The sequence below is a fragment of the Tubulanus polymorphus genome, chromosome 7 (genome assembly GCF_964204645.1).
Source record: "Tubulanus polymorphus chromosome 7, tnTubPoly1.2, whole genome shotgun sequence".
NCBI classification, from domain to species: domain Eukaryota; kingdom Metazoa; phylum Nemertea; class Palaeonemertea; order Tubulaniformes; family Tubulanidae; genus Tubulanus; species Tubulanus polymorphus.
Window position 1 is genome coordinate 16,558,656 of NC_134031.1, and position 21,069 is coordinate 16,579,724.

At 41.2% G+C, this 21,069-nt stretch overlaps 1 protein-coding gene across 1 annotated transcript; it reads right to left on the reverse strand.

The window, feature by feature from the left end:
* Positions 1–1,175: 1,175 nt before the first annotated feature.
* Positions 1,176–20,911, reverse strand: LOC141908103 (nuclear receptor subfamily 5 group A member 2-like). The gene is made up of 8 exons (XM_074797941.1): positions 20,041–20,911; positions 19,541–19,629; positions 9,448–9,540; positions 8,147–8,287; positions 7,200–7,843; positions 6,309–6,407; positions 5,755–5,908; positions 1,176–2,780 (listed from the first exon to the last, which is right to left on the reverse strand). The coding sequence occupies exons 1-8, from the start codon at positions 20,673–20,675 to the stop codon at positions 2,533–2,535; spliced, it is 2,103 nt and encodes a 700-aa protein (XP_074654042.1). The 5' UTR covers positions 20,676–20,911; the 3' UTR covers positions 1,176–2,532.
* Between the last annotated feature and the right edge of the window lie 158 nt (positions 20,912–21,069).

Here is a 21,069-nt window from a genome sequence, read left to right on the forward strand (position 1 = left end):
GGAAAACTCACTTCCAACTATGCTTATAATAATGATGAACAGAACTTTGAATTTCAATCTCGATAGCCATAAAAACAATATTCGTCGCATGGTAGCTAGTTACCCCTATTACATCGGTTTATACATGATCAAATTTTTTTTCAGAGCATTCAGAATGCAATCTATAATTCAACAAAAAAGAATTCTTCTGGAAAATCTTGGTCACCCGTCATTATATCAACGCAAATCTATTCACTCAGTTGAAGAATTGAAATCAAATGAGGCCACCAGAAACGAAGCAGACGTGTTAAATGTGTACAGCCAAATCAAACTAAATCACCAGCAGATGAACAGATGAATAGAGAATGACTGCCTGAAGTCATTTTTGATTTTTGAATGGATCCAATGGTGACTACCGGGTAGTCAAATTGGCAATTGAGCCACCTTTAGTGACTATTGATAATTGAGATTAGTATTCCTATTCTATGGTTCTTATTCAGAAGAAATGCCAAAAAATTTCAACAACTAATACTAGTCGTTGTTACGGTTCCCTAATAGGAACAACGGCTTGGTACTAGACTACAACCAATACCTAATAGGGCCTTCCAGTTTAAACTTGATGCTGTTCTTTCTAACTCCGTAGATATTGAAAATTTGAAGTAACCTGAATAGCAAGCAAATCAAAGATTGAAGTTTCACTCTTTCATAAAACTGGAACGAGGGGTGGAATTTCATAGCAAAAACAATCAAATTGTAGAACAAACCTCATCTAAACATCTATATCATCTGCTGAATGAGTAAATGTATTTCAATAATTTGCAGAGAATCACGATATCGATGGCGAATTTAGCTTTAGCTGTACATGTTATACGCCGCAAGTTAAAAAAGACCGTTGTTTATCGTCTTGGCCGAGGACACAATGAAACTGTATATCTTCAGAATTATCATTAAACAACACACTAACAACATAACAAAACATTATATATCATCTGAACATACAATCATGTACATGGCCATCCGGGAAATTACATAACCATTACTGCTTACCTTTAATGTACACTAACAGCCATCCATCTTTATAAAATAATAATAATTATTATAATAATAACTATTTTCACTATCATCATCATCATCATCTTTATCATTAATAGTAATAAATTAAGACTTAAATATATGACAAAAATCCATTCGTAGAAATATACAAAACAATATAGTGTACACACACATACATACAAGCATGCATGGGTTTTTAGTTAGTCAGATGGAAAGTTCACATCAAAAAAGAAATGTGCGATTCCCGCCACAACAACTTCGCCGAAAATTGTGGCTGAGACAAAAAATACCTCGGTAAATACACAAACGATGAACAAAACAGAACGATTACCATCGCGATAAATAACATTAGCACATTGTTCTAGCACTGTGTCGTGTGCAGCAACGGGAACATTTCGGTTCTCGGATCGCGGGCGGGCGCCCGTCGAGTCGACAGCTCAATGAGGTATATTAGATATATTCAGCAATATGTTCATCTACCTACTTTTCGCATCATATAAATATTTACATACTGCGCGTAGTGGTAGTTCTTGACAGAGAGAGAGAATGAGAGAGAGTTAGTTCTTTTAATTTACACGGATAATCGTAACAATGATATGCGTCGGTAACATATTGTATTTTTTGACTGCCGGTAATTTAAGAAAAAAAAAATGAGCTCCGATCGTTTCCCCAACATCGAAACACGAACAAATATACATATTCGACTATACATTCATATAGTTTGTTGCGCAATGCCAACATTATCAACAAAATCATTTTCTACGACTCGCTGATGGGAGGAGTGTCTGCGTAAATAGAAGGTTTTCACTAAACGACAACGAAACAAAATAATCATCACATAACTTGATATTCTTTACTCCTATTCAATCTCAGAATTACATCACTTGTCCAGCACGACGCTTCTGGATTGATTTGTGCAACGCAGAGAACTAATCACTTTTTTTTTCATTTTTGGTCAGTTTGTGCTTTGACGTACGGAATTCGCAATCTCAAACTTCAAACTTCGAATAGCCCAGCCGATATATGCATTTTCTCTTTTTTTTGTAAGCCATAAGGCGAATACAACACATGAACATAAGGAACACAAAAACAATGGTTCTGGACTCGATTGGATGATTTTACGTTTACAATATCTAACTGAAATTCAACTTTGCGCTTTGTGTTAAAGGAATACTGGTCAAGATGATGAATTCAGTAATGGAACTCTCGACTAAGATCAGTCATGACTATACTGTTCTGACTTCTGTTCTGCTGATAAATGGTTCCTAGACCACACCTCGAATTGCACACGGATAGGCTTCCGAGTATGTACACATGTGAATAGGGACATCAGAGCATGTAGATGGAAAATGGGATCTCAAAATGAAATGCCCGAGGGCTGACGAAGCGAAGGACCAGAAGTATGTACAGTTATCGAAAAATCATACATTTTTCACTCGATTACTGAATACGATTTAAACCAATGATTGTCGATATGTATGAACGTATATATTAGAATTTTTATTTTCGTTTCGAATGTAGCATCTCGAGGAGTAACGTCTGCCCGAGTACTTCGCCGTTCACGTGTTTACTGTATAGAAACTCCTCGACGCGTAGACTGATCACCCGAATTTCCGGTAACCGCAGCAACAACTGACCAAATTTGTCCTTCATATCGGGATAGAAACGTATACAATACTCTAACAACGCTGCGTTGATTTTCTCTTGACTCTGCTCGATGAACTGTCTCTCCTCCAATCCGATTACATCTACGAAAGACAAAAACGAAAAGATTTACGATGAAAATTCACCTCGTATTTGAAATATCGGAAGTTCATAGGTCTATTCCAAACATATTCCACACATTCCGTTACAATCATATGGGTTCCATAGGACACTCTAACCCCTCTAGTTTCATAGCCAATCTAACAACTTAAGACCAGGTTCAAGATTTAAGGTCACTTTTGGACTGAAGTCTCCACTGTGGAACCCATCTATGAACTCAACCCACTCAATAGGACCACTTAACTTTTAGACTGAGAGCTTCTCCTAAACAAACCTGGGATACACTTAAAACACACCCCCTCCTAAATCAGACAATACTTTTTTCAAAGAAAAAATTCTCGTCGTATAAATAACTAATAACATATCCCTAATAATCAAATTTTTATTTTCGCTAGTTTCCAAGAATAGTGCGAGAGGTCCTGTTCAATAGTTATGACTAGGAATATCGTGTTCACCTACGCGTATAAGTCTGATGACCCTCGCAACGCGATCAATAAATGCCACCGGCGTTAACCTCGAGACGCGATCGATGAGCTTCTTTATAGAGAACACGCATTTGCAATCTGGACGACTTCTGTGAAAAATTTGATCATCCGTCCGAAATCTATCTATTCCGAGGATTTTATTGAAAAAGCCGGCGACGTCGACGCGAAAAAACACGGGACGCAAATATCAAAAGCGCATTGTTCGAAACGGGCAAAACGGTTTTCCTCGACTGTTTACGTCGATAATATCGTTGTCGTCAATTGATTTTACGATAAGCGACTTGTATCTAGGCTCTTACGATTCCTTTGTAGTCTTAAACGCGATGAAATTAAAGACGCGAACATCCAGCGAATGTCACCCCGGTGTAACGATCATGATCGCGTCTCCGGTATCAAACTGGTGAAAAATTAGCGGCGAGTTCACCGGAAACCCACACATGCACAAAATAATACATCGTCGTCGTCTCGTGTTCCTCTGTGCACAAAAAAAGTTTCAGATTTATTTTTCATGTATGTCGCAAACTGAATCCAGTAACGCAAACCCTCTCGAGATCACTAACAAACGTGTATGGAAATTGGCCCTACACGACGATTCATGCACTTGGAAAACCTTTCAGCTGTTCTGAATTCACCTTCGCAAGGGTTATTCAGATTTCATGGATAGATAAAAAAATGTTCATACAATAATACAATATGTTGTATAAGTCATTTGTTGTCGATGTATGAAAGTACCAATTTTTCAAGTAACTTTGACAGTCAATTTGATAAGTCGTTATTACAAGATTTCGGTTGGCCTACTGAATGATAGTCGCAATAAAACTGTCTCAACAACATATACACATATATAAAGATGAAGCCTAGCAAACTTAGAATTTCTTTGAAACTAAATTTTACTCCAGTTCAATCTGAAGTTATCATATCCATTTCAGACGTCTGCCAATTTACTGTTGATCTCGAGAAGCCCAATTGAAAACTTATCGCGATTATATCTTGGGAAGATGGTTACAAGTTTCTAAATGTCATCAACTCATCGCGTCGTTCATGATATTCTACACGCACTATTAATATACAGCTGTAGGAAGCTGAAACTAAATATCGCGGGTGAAATTTTACCGAGCAACGCCTTCCTCAGCGCAGTCAACTCGAACCAGGGCCGTAATCAAATCTCAGTTGTCTTTCCCTAAAAACATTTCAACGCACGTCAAAAAGTTAAGATTTCTGAGAGCGAGTATTTCATTTCGAAACCGTGAACAGACCGAAAGTTCCCTAGGCTTTTAAAAGAAAATTTCGCTTATCCGTTTTCATCTCATTTTTTTCCCCAAAACATCGGATACATGACAGTGTGCCTCGCCTACATTGCTTATCAAAATATTCCATTGCTTCCAATTCGTTTCAGCAGATTCCGTCACCCGTTGACACAAATAAGGAAAAGGCTCAAATCATTTTATTTTGACCGTGATAATAACCAAAACACTGGCAAATTCTGTATTTATACCAACTTTTTGATAATACAGACCTCGGAAGAATGGTAGGCTTCACTTCGACACCAGGGTCCGGTTACACAGTCGTGAGTTAGAGCTAACTCTTGAGTTAAAATCAGTTCATTTTCAATGAGTTAACTCCGAGCCAAATCTTAACTCACAACTGTGGAACTGGATCCAGAAGAATTGACAGAAAGGCCTGATTTTTCCCCAGCACTCTAGGGCAATTGGCCGCGCCAAAAATTCATATTCGAAATCCATTGGTGTCAAACATGGACGCTGCTTAAAAATGTATGCTTGACTAACAGTTTTCTATTGGAGTTGACCAAAAAATACGATTCAAAGTTTTGTTATTTTCCTTGAATAACCTTTCATTCGTGTGGAATCAACTCAAAAATGCCTTAATTGCAATTTAGGAGCCCATACCCAGGGGCGGATACAGGGGGGGGGTGCACGAGGTGGCTAGCCACCCCCCCCCAAAAAAAATTTTTAAACACCAATATTTTCTTGATTCATGCGTGAGAATGGCCCAGAACGAGTGTTATCTTATTTTTCTGGCCGCCCAAATGTTTTTTTCATTTGCCACCGAGAGGAGTTTTAGAATGCTTCTGAGAGCCTCTGAGCACTTCATTTTTCAAAAAAATTTTACGAGCGGGGGCCCATCGTACATTACTAAACCTACAAAAGCCACCCCCCTTTATAAAATCCTGTATCCGCCCCTGCATACCATCCCACAATTTGATACAGTTCCCAGATTAGAGCGTTTCGCCTCTTTTCTCATAAATGTCATTATTTGAAAAAAATAAGATCGCATTTTCAAGGGCTAAAATAATGCTAATGCACGAGGCGCACGAAAAACAACATTTCAAATCATAGTCCGTATGATTAGGTTGAGGGAAAAAGGAAGAAGAATCTACAAAACTGCGATCGCATTTCATACGAGTTAAATTTAGAATAACCGCGATATATGAAAAAATTTCAAAAAAATTCACCTGGATTTAAAAGTATGAGAAATTTGAGGCACGTGTATTCATATATGTCAGCTTTTAACTCGTCGAAGTTACGACCGAGTTCTAAAAGTCGCGTCTTCACGTCCGGCAGGCCGATCTTCACCAGAAACTCGAGATGCGAGACGTCATGTCGCAGCTGAAAGAGTAAAAAAAACGACGAATGTGAAGAAAAAGTGTTATTCAAAATGAAGAACGGAAAAATGACGCACGTGTATGAACTTGTAAGACTTCCAGACTGGTAGATCTGACAAGTGCAACATGGACAATTAATGTAATTGCCCTGAATAGAAATGTATAGCGCGCTCAGTAAGGTATATGAACGACGTTTGACCATCGAAGCTAATTCCACAGTTGTGGGTTAGATCTCGTCAAATCTTTAACGCGGCACTCAAAATACACTAACATTGGTCACGCCGGGTCCTAGCGGAATTAAACTGAAGCCGAAATATATACCTCAGAATAATCTAAATGGTAACTCGGAGAATAGATACGAGTGTAGGTGGCTCGTAGTCCGGTTACAGAGGGCGTTCACTTACTGGACTTTGACTATTGCGTAATTTCACAAGCCGTGAAATATATTCTATTATCAGTAGTTCACTCCAACAACTTTGTAATAACTTCATCTGGTCTTCCACCTGTGAACCAAAAAAAAATAAATAAAATCATTTATTGGAAACCTGTCATATTACTTCAGCTATGCTTATGTACATATACGGATTGTACTTCAGCTGTTGGCGCACAGACATACTGCTGTAAATTGATCGTATGAAAAAAAATGAATAGTTCAGAGGATGCAACCTAGAATGCTGAAAACAAGACTGAATTAACCCTTCTGTAGGATGGTAACTGTTTTGTGGATGATATGTAAAACATTGTAAGCGCTGTATTGAACCCCTCGGGAACTGAAATTGTGTCCAACAACAATTAAGTCTCTGCATTCTGAAGGTTGGCCTGGTTGACACTAAAATGCCATTACAGAGCAATGGGGTACCGGCACACACCAGACGGCGCCACAAAAGTCTGGGTCATCAGTTCAATTTCGATGAAATTTGAACTTGATTTTTAGGCTTCGAAATTCGGAAATCATCAAACAAGTCATCGTATGGATATAAGATATGCTTTCTCACTCAGTGTATGGTATTGATTTCACTAAAAATTGATTTGCTAACGAGAGAAATTGACTGGAATTTAATTGAAATGTAGAAGAAATTGTAGCGCGGTAACCTGCTAACGACTAGCAAAACCAGAATCCTTGCTTGCCACAGTAGTAGCATTGCGGATACCCCATTATCATTGTTAGCGTTAAATGATCATTGTCGTGGAGAGCACGGCAGATTTTTTAACACGGGTGGCTGATTCTCAGAGGGGTGGATGTGAAATAAAGGGGTCATCTGTCCCTAAAAAATCCATTGCGGACTGATACGTACTTTCAACTCTTTGAAGAACAGCGCCCCTCTTGCCCATTCGACCAACATGAACAGACAATGATCGGCTAATTTACACATTCCTAAAACGATTTCCTGTTTGGACCGCGGCTCGGTGCTCATCAGCTGGTACTGCGCGAGCGCGATGATCTTCTGCTGTATTTCGTTCTCGTCGAGTTCGTGCGATTTCAGATCGCTGATCAACGGCGGCACGATGCGCAGCGACGACGGCACCAACTGCGGTATATTCTGCAACGGGTTCAGCAAACCCGGGAAACTAGTCTGAGGTAGCGAGTTCGTGTACATGGCAGGGTTAAATAAGGCCGGGTTGTTACTCGTATTATTAGCACTACTATTGTTCGACGAAGCGTCTTGCGACAGATCCATTCCGTTCACCTGGCCGGCGCTTGTATTTAACGAGTGTTGATGCTGTTGCAACAACGTTATGTCGGGTTTGATATCGCGTTCCACGTTGTTACCGTTACTTCCCGAGGAGTTACCCTGCTGTTGTATTTGCTGTAACTGATGCTGATATTGTTGCAGTAGTTGTTGCTGTTGCCGTAGCGCCTGTTGTTTGATGGCGCGGTCGCGTTTATACATCGGGCCGAACTTGTTGCGTCCACCTCTCATTCGGTCGGCACGAACGGCTTCAAGAAAAGATGGAAAAATGACATTAAATAATAAACAATTCTTTCGAATAATGCAAGACTGTGTAAATTTGGGTTCGTTCAATTAGCAGAATACCAGGGTTCTTACAGATCGGAGAACTCGGAATCCCCTAAAATCTTTTCCTGACAAGAAAAGTCAGATTTCCCTGATTTTCCACGCAGGGAAAAATTATTCTGGACTTCTCACTTTTCCCTGCTCCGTAAGAACCCTGACAATCAGATCATGCCATAATTAAACTGACCACTGTGTTACTGGGTCACAATACTAATACATTGTTTTACCTTCTAATTTCATGCCAACTTGAAGACATTTCTGGAAGCGACAATACGGACATCGTTTACGCTGGGTTTTATCTATTTGACAACTGCGGTTATCTACACATGAATACACTTTCTTATTCTGTACAGTTCGTTTGAAAAAGCCTGAAAAATAAAAACGTTCGGATTTGAATTAAAACTACGGAATATGTTAATCTCAAAAGCCGTCCTAAGCTCTGGGTTATTTTCAAGAAATCCATGAAACAAAAACCGTTTTTGAACTTTTTCGCATGAAATGAGATACGGAATTAAAAGGAATCATTTGTGCATAAGTTACTCTAATCTAAGCAGACGGATCTAGAGATAGAGTGAGCAGATGGATCTAGAGATAGAGTGAGCAGACGGATCTAGAGATAGTGAGCAGACGAATCTAGAGATAGAGTGAGCAGATGGATCTAGAGACGGAGTGAGCAGACGAATCCAGAGATAGAGTAAGCAGACGGATCTAAAGATAGAGTGAGCAGACGGATCTGCAGAGTTGAGCGAGTTGTCTTTAACTGCGAAACGACTACAACGTCCGCCGCGACCGAAGCCCCGTTATTTGTCGGTAGTTGTTCGCAATTTATAAACGAAGACAATCGCGGATTAACAACGTCAACCAACGAGTTGATCGCCAGTCAACGAGATCGATGTCGTTATAATCTACGCGTGGACCGCCGTCGATATTAATGAGACAGGTTCGAGCGGTCCGGTACGTTGAAACGCGCTCGCTTTAATACCGACTTGATTAACGACCGACCGACTCGCGAATTAATCGCGTATTCTTCCGCGCTCGTTTGCCAATGTCCGAACGGACTGTCAAGCGGGCCGACCCGCGACTACAGCGACCGCATACATCAATGGATTTAGTATTTTTACTACCGACATTTCACAACGCGCGGGTGCATATGCGATCCGGTTATAAAATCTTCAACCGATACCGAGAACGTATCAATTTCGTTGACTGGTGGATAAAACGATCAACATTCATAAACGTCGCCCACTTCGCGAATTAAAACGCGATAAATGCGATCGCGCTACACTATTAACAACCGTCTAAATGAAGTCGGTTCCATTTTCTTTAAAATTGTATCGAACGTGCGCACAAAAAGCCAGCGCTTGATTGGTCAATTCCATTTCAGAACCGACCAATTTAGACCGAGCAAAAAGAACAATACCGATTTTTGTTCCCAATTTCAGAATGGACCATCTCTTGATTTACCGGTCAAATTAGAACGGCACGGACGCGGCTAATTGCTTTTCCAAACTTCCAATCTATCGCTTACCTTTACAACTCTCGCAAGTTAGTAATCCGTAATGGTATCCGGATACTTTATCGCCGCATACAGGACAACATTCTTCGATACCAAATTTAACGTCTGAAAATAAAAGTTGATACATCGTCAAGATTTCTTCGAAACGACCTTACGGGGCTTCATTTTTTGCTTTGTTTTTCGTAACTGCGGCTTTTCCGCCGTTTATCCAGATTCGGCAAAAAAAAATAATTGTGCGCTAGACATGGAAAACAATTTCAAGGTGGGGCGCATTAAAAATGATATTCAAACAAAGCCTCCTCTTTTTCACTGATTGCTGAAGCTCTTTTAATACCTTTTATTAAAATCATTTTTAATCTCAGTCGAAAAGGATAATACGTAGCCCCCACCCAAAATGGATTTAAAGGAAATACCCTTTATTTCTAACCCCAGTTGATAATGACTTCAAACTGTAATTTTTAAACGACGATTGATGAAAAGCGAGTAATTAAGTTACCAGGCGTATCAATAGCCGGTTTCTATTCTACTATTGTGTATCGACCGCGCATGAATCGGATAGCCGCAAACAGAGACCGCCAACTACAGGAATTCATTCAACAAGTTGTCTTAAGTTTAAAACCCACTTTACGCTAAAAGATTAAAACAAATTTCTTTCCTACGCATGATTCTCTTCTTTCAAAGTATATGACGGAGTGGCCACTTTTATTTCACTTGCTTCTTCCCCCCGACTTTTTCCTGATGTTGTACGTTGTTCTCCCTGACTCGATCTGCCAAGAATCCAATCAATTAACAGTCAATATGTAAGACGTAGACAGAAACTGTTTGATTTTACGCGCGATCTAGCAATCTCAACCGATTTCCCCGACTATTACCTGACTTCTAAAGAAAACAATATTCCCCAACTTTTCCCTGATATTTAGCTTTTCTTTTTTCTTTTTTTACAAAATTCCCTAACTATTCCCAGACATTTTTAAAGAAAACAAAATGTCCTGACTTTTCCCTGATTTCCAGGTTAAGTGGCCGTTCTGAATAACTTCATTTCGTTCACATGTGACGATGGTCTCTAGTGACTGTTCAAAACAAAATTCGCCATGATTTTAACCCTTTCAGTGCGTCTACACCGCTGTGCAGTGTATAAATCGGTGATGAATTTTCCTAGTACACCGCACTGTGGTGTAATGACGTGATTAGTAATTAGTTTTTATCTCTATTAAAAGATGGCAGCACCTGTCAAACATAGTGAAATATTAGTAACTAACGATACACCGCACCGCGGTGTAGATGCATCATAGCTGATGCCTGTTATTCAACACACTGGGATGAAATTTTTCAAAATTTTCAAAATATCTCCAGCACTATTAGCTATTAAGTCAGCACTGAAAGGGTTAATCTTCGATAAAATAGAATTCGTTTTACATCTCTTAAATTTTGTATTTACAGAGGCTTTAAACTTATCATCGTGCACGCGGCTACTTTACTATCATTCATTCAACGAAGTTTTCGCGGTTATGAAGCGACGACGCCGAGGTGGAGACACTGTAAGCAGACGTTACACACACAGCGGCTCGCGCCGAGAAATTCGTGACAATCAATTTATAATAATAATAATGTATATTGCGACGACGACGACGATGATGATGATGATGATAACGACGATGATGTAGCTTCAATCAGCGTGATTACTAGTTTTAGTAGAATGTAGTTTTCTGATTACTCCGCGTGGTCGTCTCGCGTTAAATAAAATGAATCCATATAGTAATTCGTTCCCTCGATTCTCATTATAGACGCGTTACATACACATGAATGAAAACGTGGCTTGTTACGTAATATCGTCATCATTTTCGAGTGTTTTCGAACCCGTAAATGCTTTACGTAAGGTACGCGCGGTATTGCAACCCAATTTGGACGGTTCTAGTTTGGCCACTTAACTCCCATTTACAAATTCCCGATTTTTTCCTGAATTCCTCATTTTTTCACTTGAAAAAAATTTCCCAGGTTTTTTTTCATAAACATTTTTCGAAGAACATTCCACGATTTTATTCTAGTTTTCCCTAATTTTTTTCATGTTATAAGTTGCCCTTCTTATTTTACAATACAAAATTTCTTAACATCCCTGATTCTCATCTTTTTTTATTCCTCGAGTTTCCAGGTTTTCTGGGTCAGTGGCGCCACCCTGTCCTAGGGTGTGAAATACGAGACTCCCGGGATACGTGACCTACCATTGTCGGTATCCCGTGTTAAAGTTCGGTGGTTTCCCAGTTTGCCTCTGGTAGAAGTTTTTTAATAATAAAAAAAAAACACAGGAACGAATTGAAATTAACAACTTCTCATGGAAATTCAGCTCAATTTTCAGTATCCTAAGAAAAATTCCGACGCCCAACGGATACCGGGACACTGACAAAATCGAGCAAATCTGCGAAATATTACAGCCATGTCTCGGGGTCTAAGGTTATAACTGGAATCCATAAAACCAACACAGGACTTTAGAGGTCATCTCATTAATTAACATTCGTCGCTTCATCTGGCAGAAATTTCTTCAGTTTCAGCTATGTATACTGGTAGGCCTACATAACGAGCCTCATCATTATCCTTGTCATAAAATTGAGATATACATTTGTGTTATATATTCCCCCAGACATAAAAACGTCCGGACACAATTCCACACTCCTTCGTTTTAAATTCGACCGAATCCTTTCATTTTTTTATTATGCAACTCAGGATTTAAATTGTAACTGTATATAAGCAGCGTGGGGTAACTCAGCAGGCGCGATGATGTTGATTTCACTATCGGTGGTGAGTGCCAAGTGGGTTCGAGTCCTGTTGGCTTCTTACAGTGTGCGGGCAACACCTCAAAGGCTGTCCTGTTATGAGGTTGAATGAACAATCCAACAGGGAGAGGGAGGGCGAGGGAGGGTGGGAGGTAGGATGGAGTGAAGGAAGGAGTGAGTGAAGGGGTGAGCGAGGTAGGGAGGGAAGGTCAGAATGAGGGAGGGAGGGAAGGTCAGAATGAGGGAGGGAGTGAGGAAGTTAGTGAGTGAAAGAGGGAGGGAGTGAAGAGGCGAGGGAGGTAGGAAGTGAGGGAGTTGGGTGTGAGGAAACGAGGGAGGGAAGTAGGGAGTGAAAGAGGCAGTTCGAGAGTGAAGGAGTGGAGGGAATGAGGAAGGGAGCGAAGGAATGAGGGAGGGAGGTCGGGGGTGAGGAAGGGCCTTCTAGGTTCGCGATATAAAATTTCAAACACTCAAGAATGAGAGGAATTGATAAATTGAAATCGGACAGCATTAAATAACTGATTACACGATGAAGTGCTAGTTTTGAATCGCCGATGATTAGCGACGGTCAGTATGACAATCAACGCGATACCGCGTCACCGGATGACAACGGAGAAAGTGTCTAATCTAATCACCAGGCTAACCAACAATCGCGTTGATTGCACCGAGCGTCATAACTCGCTAATTTTCGTCGACGAGCGAACGCGCGGAGAGACACCCGACGACGAGCCGGTCGAAAAAAATTTACACCTTTCGACGAAACGAAAGCGGTCAACGATTCGCGAATCTACCGCTTAGGTCATTAACATCGTCTACGCTAGTTCAACGGCTGTATGAGGAATCGATAACCTGAGCGCCCGAGTGCTGCCCGAGTGCGGCCCGAGTTCATTTCTAAAACCCAGACAGCTGTATACAATGACGTATATAAATCATCGATAATAGATACACGTGGATTTACTGATCGATATAAACTAATACTAACGCGAAAAAAAAAAACAAAGACATATACATTTTTTCTGTGACAGATTTCAGATATCTACGATCGGGGGTACGCTACCACGTGCGTGGTAAATCGAAAAAATTTCAACGCTTTATTTATCAAATGTTCGATTACGGAGGCCAGGTATAATCGGGGATACCCCTTAATACAGATCTCTCTCTCCCTCTCTCTCTCTTTCTCTCGGTCGCGGCTTCGCCAATTAGGAAAGATGAACTTTTATCAAAACCGAGAAGTGTGTGAACCAATTTGTAAACAGGCTAGTGAATTTCGCATTAACACCTGCAATTAAAGGTCTGAGGTGTGCTAATTGTCTGGCTTTCCTAACATCTGCTCCGGAGAACAATTAACTCTTAAACTAAGCGAATTCCCACGACGGTTTTTTGTCGAAATCTACTTTTCGATTTCCAAATTTACTCCGATATAAACTCTCGAAATGAATCTAGCTATTGAAGCTGTTGAACTCGTTTCTGACTTCGACGGGCCTTCGACACGCCTGACGCCGCCGCCGCGTCTTTTCTTACGGAAAAACGAAAAAAATCGCCCCACAAAAACTGATATTTCAAGCGACGTTTCTTCCGAAAAACCTCCGATATGTTCTCGCATGTGAAAAACGCAACCAATAATCATCTGCTCTCTCAAGGCCCACTGACTCCTAGACGCCGATGTGCCTTCAACTGAACACGATGCTTCAAAGATTCCACATATATTCGCATTGAATATCAATAACTAAGAACTAAATCTACGAAATAAGTCTCTTAGAATTCATTTTTCTGTAAGATCCTTATATAGATAGATAGCTGAACACTCCAAATTCTAGGAGGTATATCACTCCGAATTTTGAAGTATTCTAACAACTCCTTTATATCTACCCAGGGGCCAGTTACTCAAACGTTGGTTAGAGATAATCAATGGATGATTGACGTAGTGACAATTAAAAGTTCGTTATTACTATATGGTATTTATCCACTGGTTATCTTTAACCAACCTTTGAGCAACTGGCCCCAGAAGTTTTAGAAGAATACATGACGCTATAAGATAACTCTCCGTAACTACAGAGACATAAATATAAGCGTAACAGGTATAGGCCTCAAATTGAGCGCAAATTTGGGGGGAGGGGGAGGAGGGGATGACAGGTGGGGGTTACTGTCACTTGATGAATTTCTAGAATGCTGTATTCATTTCATCGACGTTGATAATTAATTCTAGTTAAGAAGTTACAGCGAATCTCCTCTACCCCAAAAAACATTCAGAAACGCGTTCATTCTCATGCCACGTGTACTACGAGTATTTTACGTAAAGTGGGCCAATCACTCAGGCGTCCGATACAAAATCAAATATGAATTTTATCGGTGTACCACCGAAACTAAACCAGTCAAGTGATTAACAGGTGCGAAAAGCTGTACCCCTTAAAGATGATCTTACCGATATCCCGAGTAGTTAGCAGAAGAGATTTGGCACGAGTCAAATAGCTGAAATCCTCGTCGCCTCGATAAGAACGTACCTGATTGTTGATAATAGCAGTCGTAGTATTGGTTACAATTGTAATAAGCACTAAACGTTTGATCTTCCATCTGTACGGATGAAGCGGGCGACGACGACGACGTGCACGGCTCGTCCTTGACGACGACGACGCTCGGCCCCGACGACAGGATTGAACGCAAAGGTGACCAACCGAACGACAAGTCCATCTGACGAAAATTATAACAATCGCCGCCGTTGTTTCATCAGTATTTTAAAGCTAGCGCGATCGTCGTCGACATTGCGTTGCGGGCCGGTCCCCGATTCGTAGAAATCCTTAACCGCGCGCGTCCCTTAATTTTAGTCGCGTCCGACGCGGTATTTTCAGTCGAAGTGAAACGTAAAATTCGGTGGAAAAGTCCCGTCTTCGATCGGAGTCGCCGCGAACAACGTTGAAACGATGGCCATTTGTAGTGTATGTGTGACAACTGACTGTGTACTGCACCGGGAGACTGTGTCAATTGGCTGTTTATAAGACAATCCCACCTCCACTCAACAACACACACACATACAACAACGCTTCAGTCTCTCCCTCTCTCTCTCTCCTCTCCCTCTCTCTCCTCTCTCTCGCTCCTTGGAATCAAAGTCGGTGATTAAATAAATGATTAATTCATCTCTCATACTAATCGTAATTATCTACGGCACAATTAACGAAATGCTAATCATTTGATTACAACTTTGCGCGCGCGCGCGTTACCGACAAGTCCGGATATTTTCACCGGCTTCCATATTTCCAGCACCGATTCCACGCGAAACTGAAGTTCGTTATAAATCGAACTCGAAATGAAACATTTCCGTTTTTTCCTTATTTCAATTTCTAATCTCTCCCGATGAACTTCCGAAAAAGTTTCAGCCCACAAGTTCCTCACCGGTCGTCGAAGTAGATATAATATTTCTTGCGATTCGTTTTTCCTCTTCTTGGGTTATTCTTTCGTAAATTCTCGTGACAACGTAGTCATTTTTTTCCCGGATTGTCTGCATTTTTTCCCGCATTGTGTTACGCGATAACTGCGCTCACAAGGACGATACCGCTGTATTGTTTATATTCGAATAAAGTTTATACAAAGTTTTCGAAGGCAATTCGCCCGAAAGTACCTTTCTTCCGACTAACCAACGAAGTTAAGCGACGAACCCAGTGTTAGTTTGGGGGAAGGTGCAGAAAAATCCTGCTATACACTGACAAGCGATGCAAGGAAAGTGTTTCCCGTGTCGCGTGCGTTTTTGAGAAACCAGAAATACAAATGTTTCCCGAAACATTGTTTCTAAGATGAAACATATAATTACATGCTTCCATGTTTCCATGTTTCCTTGCATCATGCGCATTGAGCTTTAGTTCACTATTACCACGGTTAGCACGTACGTACAGAATTTTCGTCAGCCAACCGCGGGCCGATAGCCGGTCGGCTCAGTTTATGAAATATTTGAAATTAATTTTTGTTTCCAATCGATTCTAGACTCGGATTGTTCCTCCGAGTACCGAGAAACTGGATGCCGATAATGGCGACTTAAATAGAAAAACGTAGATGTTACGCGTATAAATAAACTCGATTGAGTTTTCGTGAGTGGTTTCGACGCCGAGCGCCAACACGTATACAAACACACATAGATATTATTATACACAGTGTGAGCGTTGGTTTTTTAGAAGCCGAGGGTTCAGGTAGAGTTTTACAAATATATTACATTACACAATACATTTTTCCGAGAATGGATGCTTAATTTAATGTACAAGCGAAGCAGGGGCCAGATGGGGCGGGGAAAATGTAGAAACCTTTATACGAATTCAGAGTAGGATTCATCACGGTAATCACAGCTTGAAATATTGCCCGAGGTAACAGAGTGCCAATGAAGCAAGGCCAGACGCGTGCCTTAAAAATGAATGGATAGTGATTTCACACGACCAGATACTGTGGGATCAGTCATAACTGGATTGACACCGGAGTGAGGTAATTCTTCAACTATAGAATGAGGTACATGCCTCTCAACAGTTCAGCGAGGTAGATTCCTCTCAACAATACAGTGAGGTAGATTCCTCTCATTGGTACAGCGTGGCAGATACTTCTCAACAATATATTGAGGTAGATTCCTCTCAGCAGTACAGCGATGTAGATTCCTCTTTAACAGTACAGCGAGGTAGATTCCTCTTAACAGTACATCGAGATAGCTTCCTCTCAGCAGTACAGCGAGGTAGATTCCTCTCAACAGTACAGCGATGTAGATTCTTCTTTAACAGTACAGCGAGGTAGATTCCTCTTAACGGTACATTGAGATAGCTTCCTCTCAACAGTACAGCGAGGTAGATTCCTCTCAACAGTACAGCGAGGTAGATTCCTCTCAGCAGTACAGCGAGGTAGATTCCTCTCAACAGTACAGCGAGGTAGATTCCTCTTAACGGTACATCGAGATAGCTTCCTCTCAACAGTACAGCGAGGTAGATTCCTCTCAGCAGTACAACGAGGTAGATTCCTCTCAACAGTACGGCGAGGTAGATTCCTCTCAGCAGTACAGCGAGGTAGATTCCTCTTAACAGTAAATCGAGATAGATTCCTTGAAAGACTACAGCGAGCTAGATTACTGCAGCTTCAAAATAGACAGATTCTTCTGCACTTCTTGATTTCGATAAGAAATGTAATTAAAAAAAATGTAATTATAAACGAATCCCAATACAATATTCCTGATATATGATCTATATATACATAAATATAAATATATATATATATATATATATATATATATATATATATATATATATATATATATATATAGTCAATAAGTCATTAATCAATACACCAGTTATAGAATGAATGCATCGAATCTATATGGTGCATATGTAAAAGCGTGTCAATATTTAAATCACTTCTTTATATACGAATCAATATTTCAGAGGCCTAGGCTATAATGCAGCTGGCATGTGACTACAGATAGTAAAACCTCTGTTTCATACCAAAAAAAACGCACGCACAAAACCTCCCATTTCACGTAGAGCCAAATACGCGATTATACGACACAAAGTAGATCATGAAAAGTTCAACAACGGTATTCCCCGGAGGCTATACGCAACCACAATGAGCTATCCATCTATTCTTGCGCATTCGCAGATGAAAGCTCACGTTTATTCAAATGCAGTAGTAAGCCACAAACGACTTCAATTGAATTGAAACCTTTTTTTTGAAAACAATCAAAAGCTATGTCTTTTTCTCTCACGACGCATCTGTGCGTTTTCAAGGTTTTCGCGATGACCCGACGCGGGGCTTACCAAGAGAGTTCATTGCCACAGACGCAGACCAAAACGATTTCGCGCATTGTTTCGAGCCGATTGAATTCATTCGACTATCGTGAGAAAAAAAAGGAAAAAACTTTCCGGCATATGGCACTGGTATCGAAATACCGAACCGCAGACGGTGTTGGCTACCTATTTTTTTAATCGTTTGAATATAATACCCGTAAACGCGATTACTTACGAAAAGGAAGATATTTGTTCCGATTTTTCTGCATTTTTTCGCGACAAATCGAAGGGTACAACACAATCGATTCCTGATCTAATGCCGAGAATAGATTAGGCCCAACTATGATATCATGCGCGCACATGTGTTCTCTTGTTGGAGTAACTATATAAACAGCTGCGAAGTCGTTTAACAACTGGCAGAGATGGACGTGTCTCCCACCATCCCTGTCATTCATGTCTGCGACAGTAATAAAACTGTTGAATCTCTGTTTGTCTAATCGAATTTCCTCCATTCGTAGCGTGCCAACAAATAGATAGAATTATAGATATAGGCGAAATCAATTAAGGCCGGTCGCCTAGGTTGTAGTCCGATGTAGAATGTATAAAAAATTCGACGATATCGACGAAACGATAAATATATAATCTAAAACCGAAGTTATTCCTAGGGGTAACTCCTAAATCTGGGTAACAACCACCGTAGTAACAATGAGAAACCATGGTCATAACTGACAAATTTCAAAATGTTCCCAGGGATTATTTAGCATCTACGAAATCCACATCTACCAAACCCAGCTCTGGTGTTTTGGAAAGATTTCTTTCATTTTTAATAAAATTCTGAAGATGGAAAGAAAAAAAAAACAATTTCGCAACGTCAGGTTAACGATTATATAAATATCCACATCGTTGGTTTTTTCAAAGATACGGGGATGGTTTCATTCGCGCAAAGAAATCGAACTACAGTATTAGCCCGAAAGAGTTTTTACAACACAAAATACGGGGAGGGGAGTCATCCCACATTACACAATTTGTTTGCGGACTAGTAACTAGTCAACTAGGACTAGTCAACCTATATTGGTACTCATGAAAAGACGAATGATGTCAATGACTTTTCGACGGCTTTAAACGCTGAACACAATCATGCCTACAACTGAACGTCTATCGGGTTCGGGTTCGTACGTCTACCCAGAACGCGGGTAGCAACGTGAATTACGAGTGAATGAACTTCAATCGTTGCTTATCAATTTCTAAGTTCTTTTATCAGATAAGCGTTGGCCTATTTGATTACCATGTGCGTAATGACGGACTGTTAGTCGTGGACCAAAAACTATGCCTTCAGTCATTTTCCATGTACTCAATACTCATCGCGATGAATTCAACAAATTCATCGACAGACAGTCACGACACTCGATAGCCAACCTTTAAAACGTTTAAGGCTTAGCCGTAAACGTGATTCCGAATGCGAAATGTCAGAATTCATCGTCTTAACAACGTTCAAATATCATTCTCGAGTTGACGCCGAGGATTTTGATCCTAAAACCGAACGGAAATACAAGTAGGCCTCGATGTGTACGATTTCAATACTCGGGTGAATCTTACCAGACGAAGATAACGAAGGGTCTTCGTTTTCAGCAGATACGGGACTTTTTGGACTGTTCTTCTCATTCGGAGTAAACTGCGAATCCATACTGAAAAAGAAGGAGTACAAGCGTAAAAACATCAGCTCGTAAAAACATCAGCTCATTGATATATCACTGCAGATTTCACAATCATATCTCTTGAATTTGACAATGAACAGCGAGTACATTTCAGCCGACGACTGATTTTGGACCACGTTAGAAAAATCTTTATAGGCCTAACTCAATAGATATGAGGGATGACCGGGTGAAGGTTTACATTTTTCGAAAGCTCCATTTACAAGCTTTCAGATGATACCAAGTTTGCCATCTTTCAGCATAGCCTTCAAGGTCTGACCCCCTAGTCAGACACCCCCTCGGTCACCCAGATTGTCAGGTCAGCCATCATCATCGCCATGGCCTCCCGAGTCGTATCATAATCAAAATCAGTAATTACAGTGGCCATATAGGCGTAATACTCACAAGTAGACGTCAGGAAATTTCGGACCATTTTGATTGATCGGCGATGTCAACTGATCTCCATGACGATGGTCACCGGCTTCCGACCGTACCGGACTTAACAGATCATTACTAGTATTAGTCACGCCTCCCGACGACGTCTTGCCGAGATCTAACGGCGCCGGCGTACGCTGCCCCGAACGTTCCGATGGGTAGTGCAGCAAAAAGTCACTCGCGGAAGAACAATCCTCATGACGTTGTTCGGATTTGATAAGTTTGGCGTTCATGGCGGCGGCGGCGAAGTTCGGCGACGCCAAATCGATACTCGAGGGCGTAGTCGGAGGTATGTTCGGTTTAACTGAATTCGGACGTTCAGCTGAGTCAATTGGTTCCGGAGAACTGGAAATGTTTTCTTCCGATATCGACAACGAATGTTGTTGTTTTAAACGTATACCTTGCTGCTGCTGCTGCTGCGTTCTGCGACCGATCTCGCCAGGCGGCGCCACCGACGTCGCCGGCGAATAATTCTGACCGTGTAAATTACGAGCTACGAAATCTAGATGACAATGCCGCGACGATCCTATATCGATCAGCACCTGAGACGTTGGTGTTAGGTCAGTTCGTTGACGCATGGCGGCGCTGTTATCGATATGCTCCATGTGCCGTTCCTGACGATCGTCGCCGGAATCGAGAGTCCGTCGAGAGGGCGCCACCGGCGCTCCGCCGCGGTGGTCGAGCGCGTCGAACTTGGGATCGTGATAATTCAGTTCGTCGGTAGAATGCGCAACGCCGCGTAACCCGCCGAAGTTATCGATGCCGAACGTGCGGCAAAAGTCGAGACTGTTCGTCGTCGTTGTCGCCGCGCTGTCCCGGTTATCGGACAGCGGAGGCGGCGAACAGTTTTTGACGTCGTCCACGACACCGATCCGTTGTTGTTGTTGTTGCTGGTGTTGTTGCAACGTCGGTTGGCGAAATAAGTCGTAACTGAATCGACGAGTTAACGCCGAAAATTCCGAAGAGTGGATGCCGCGTGACATTTGATCCGGTTCGTGC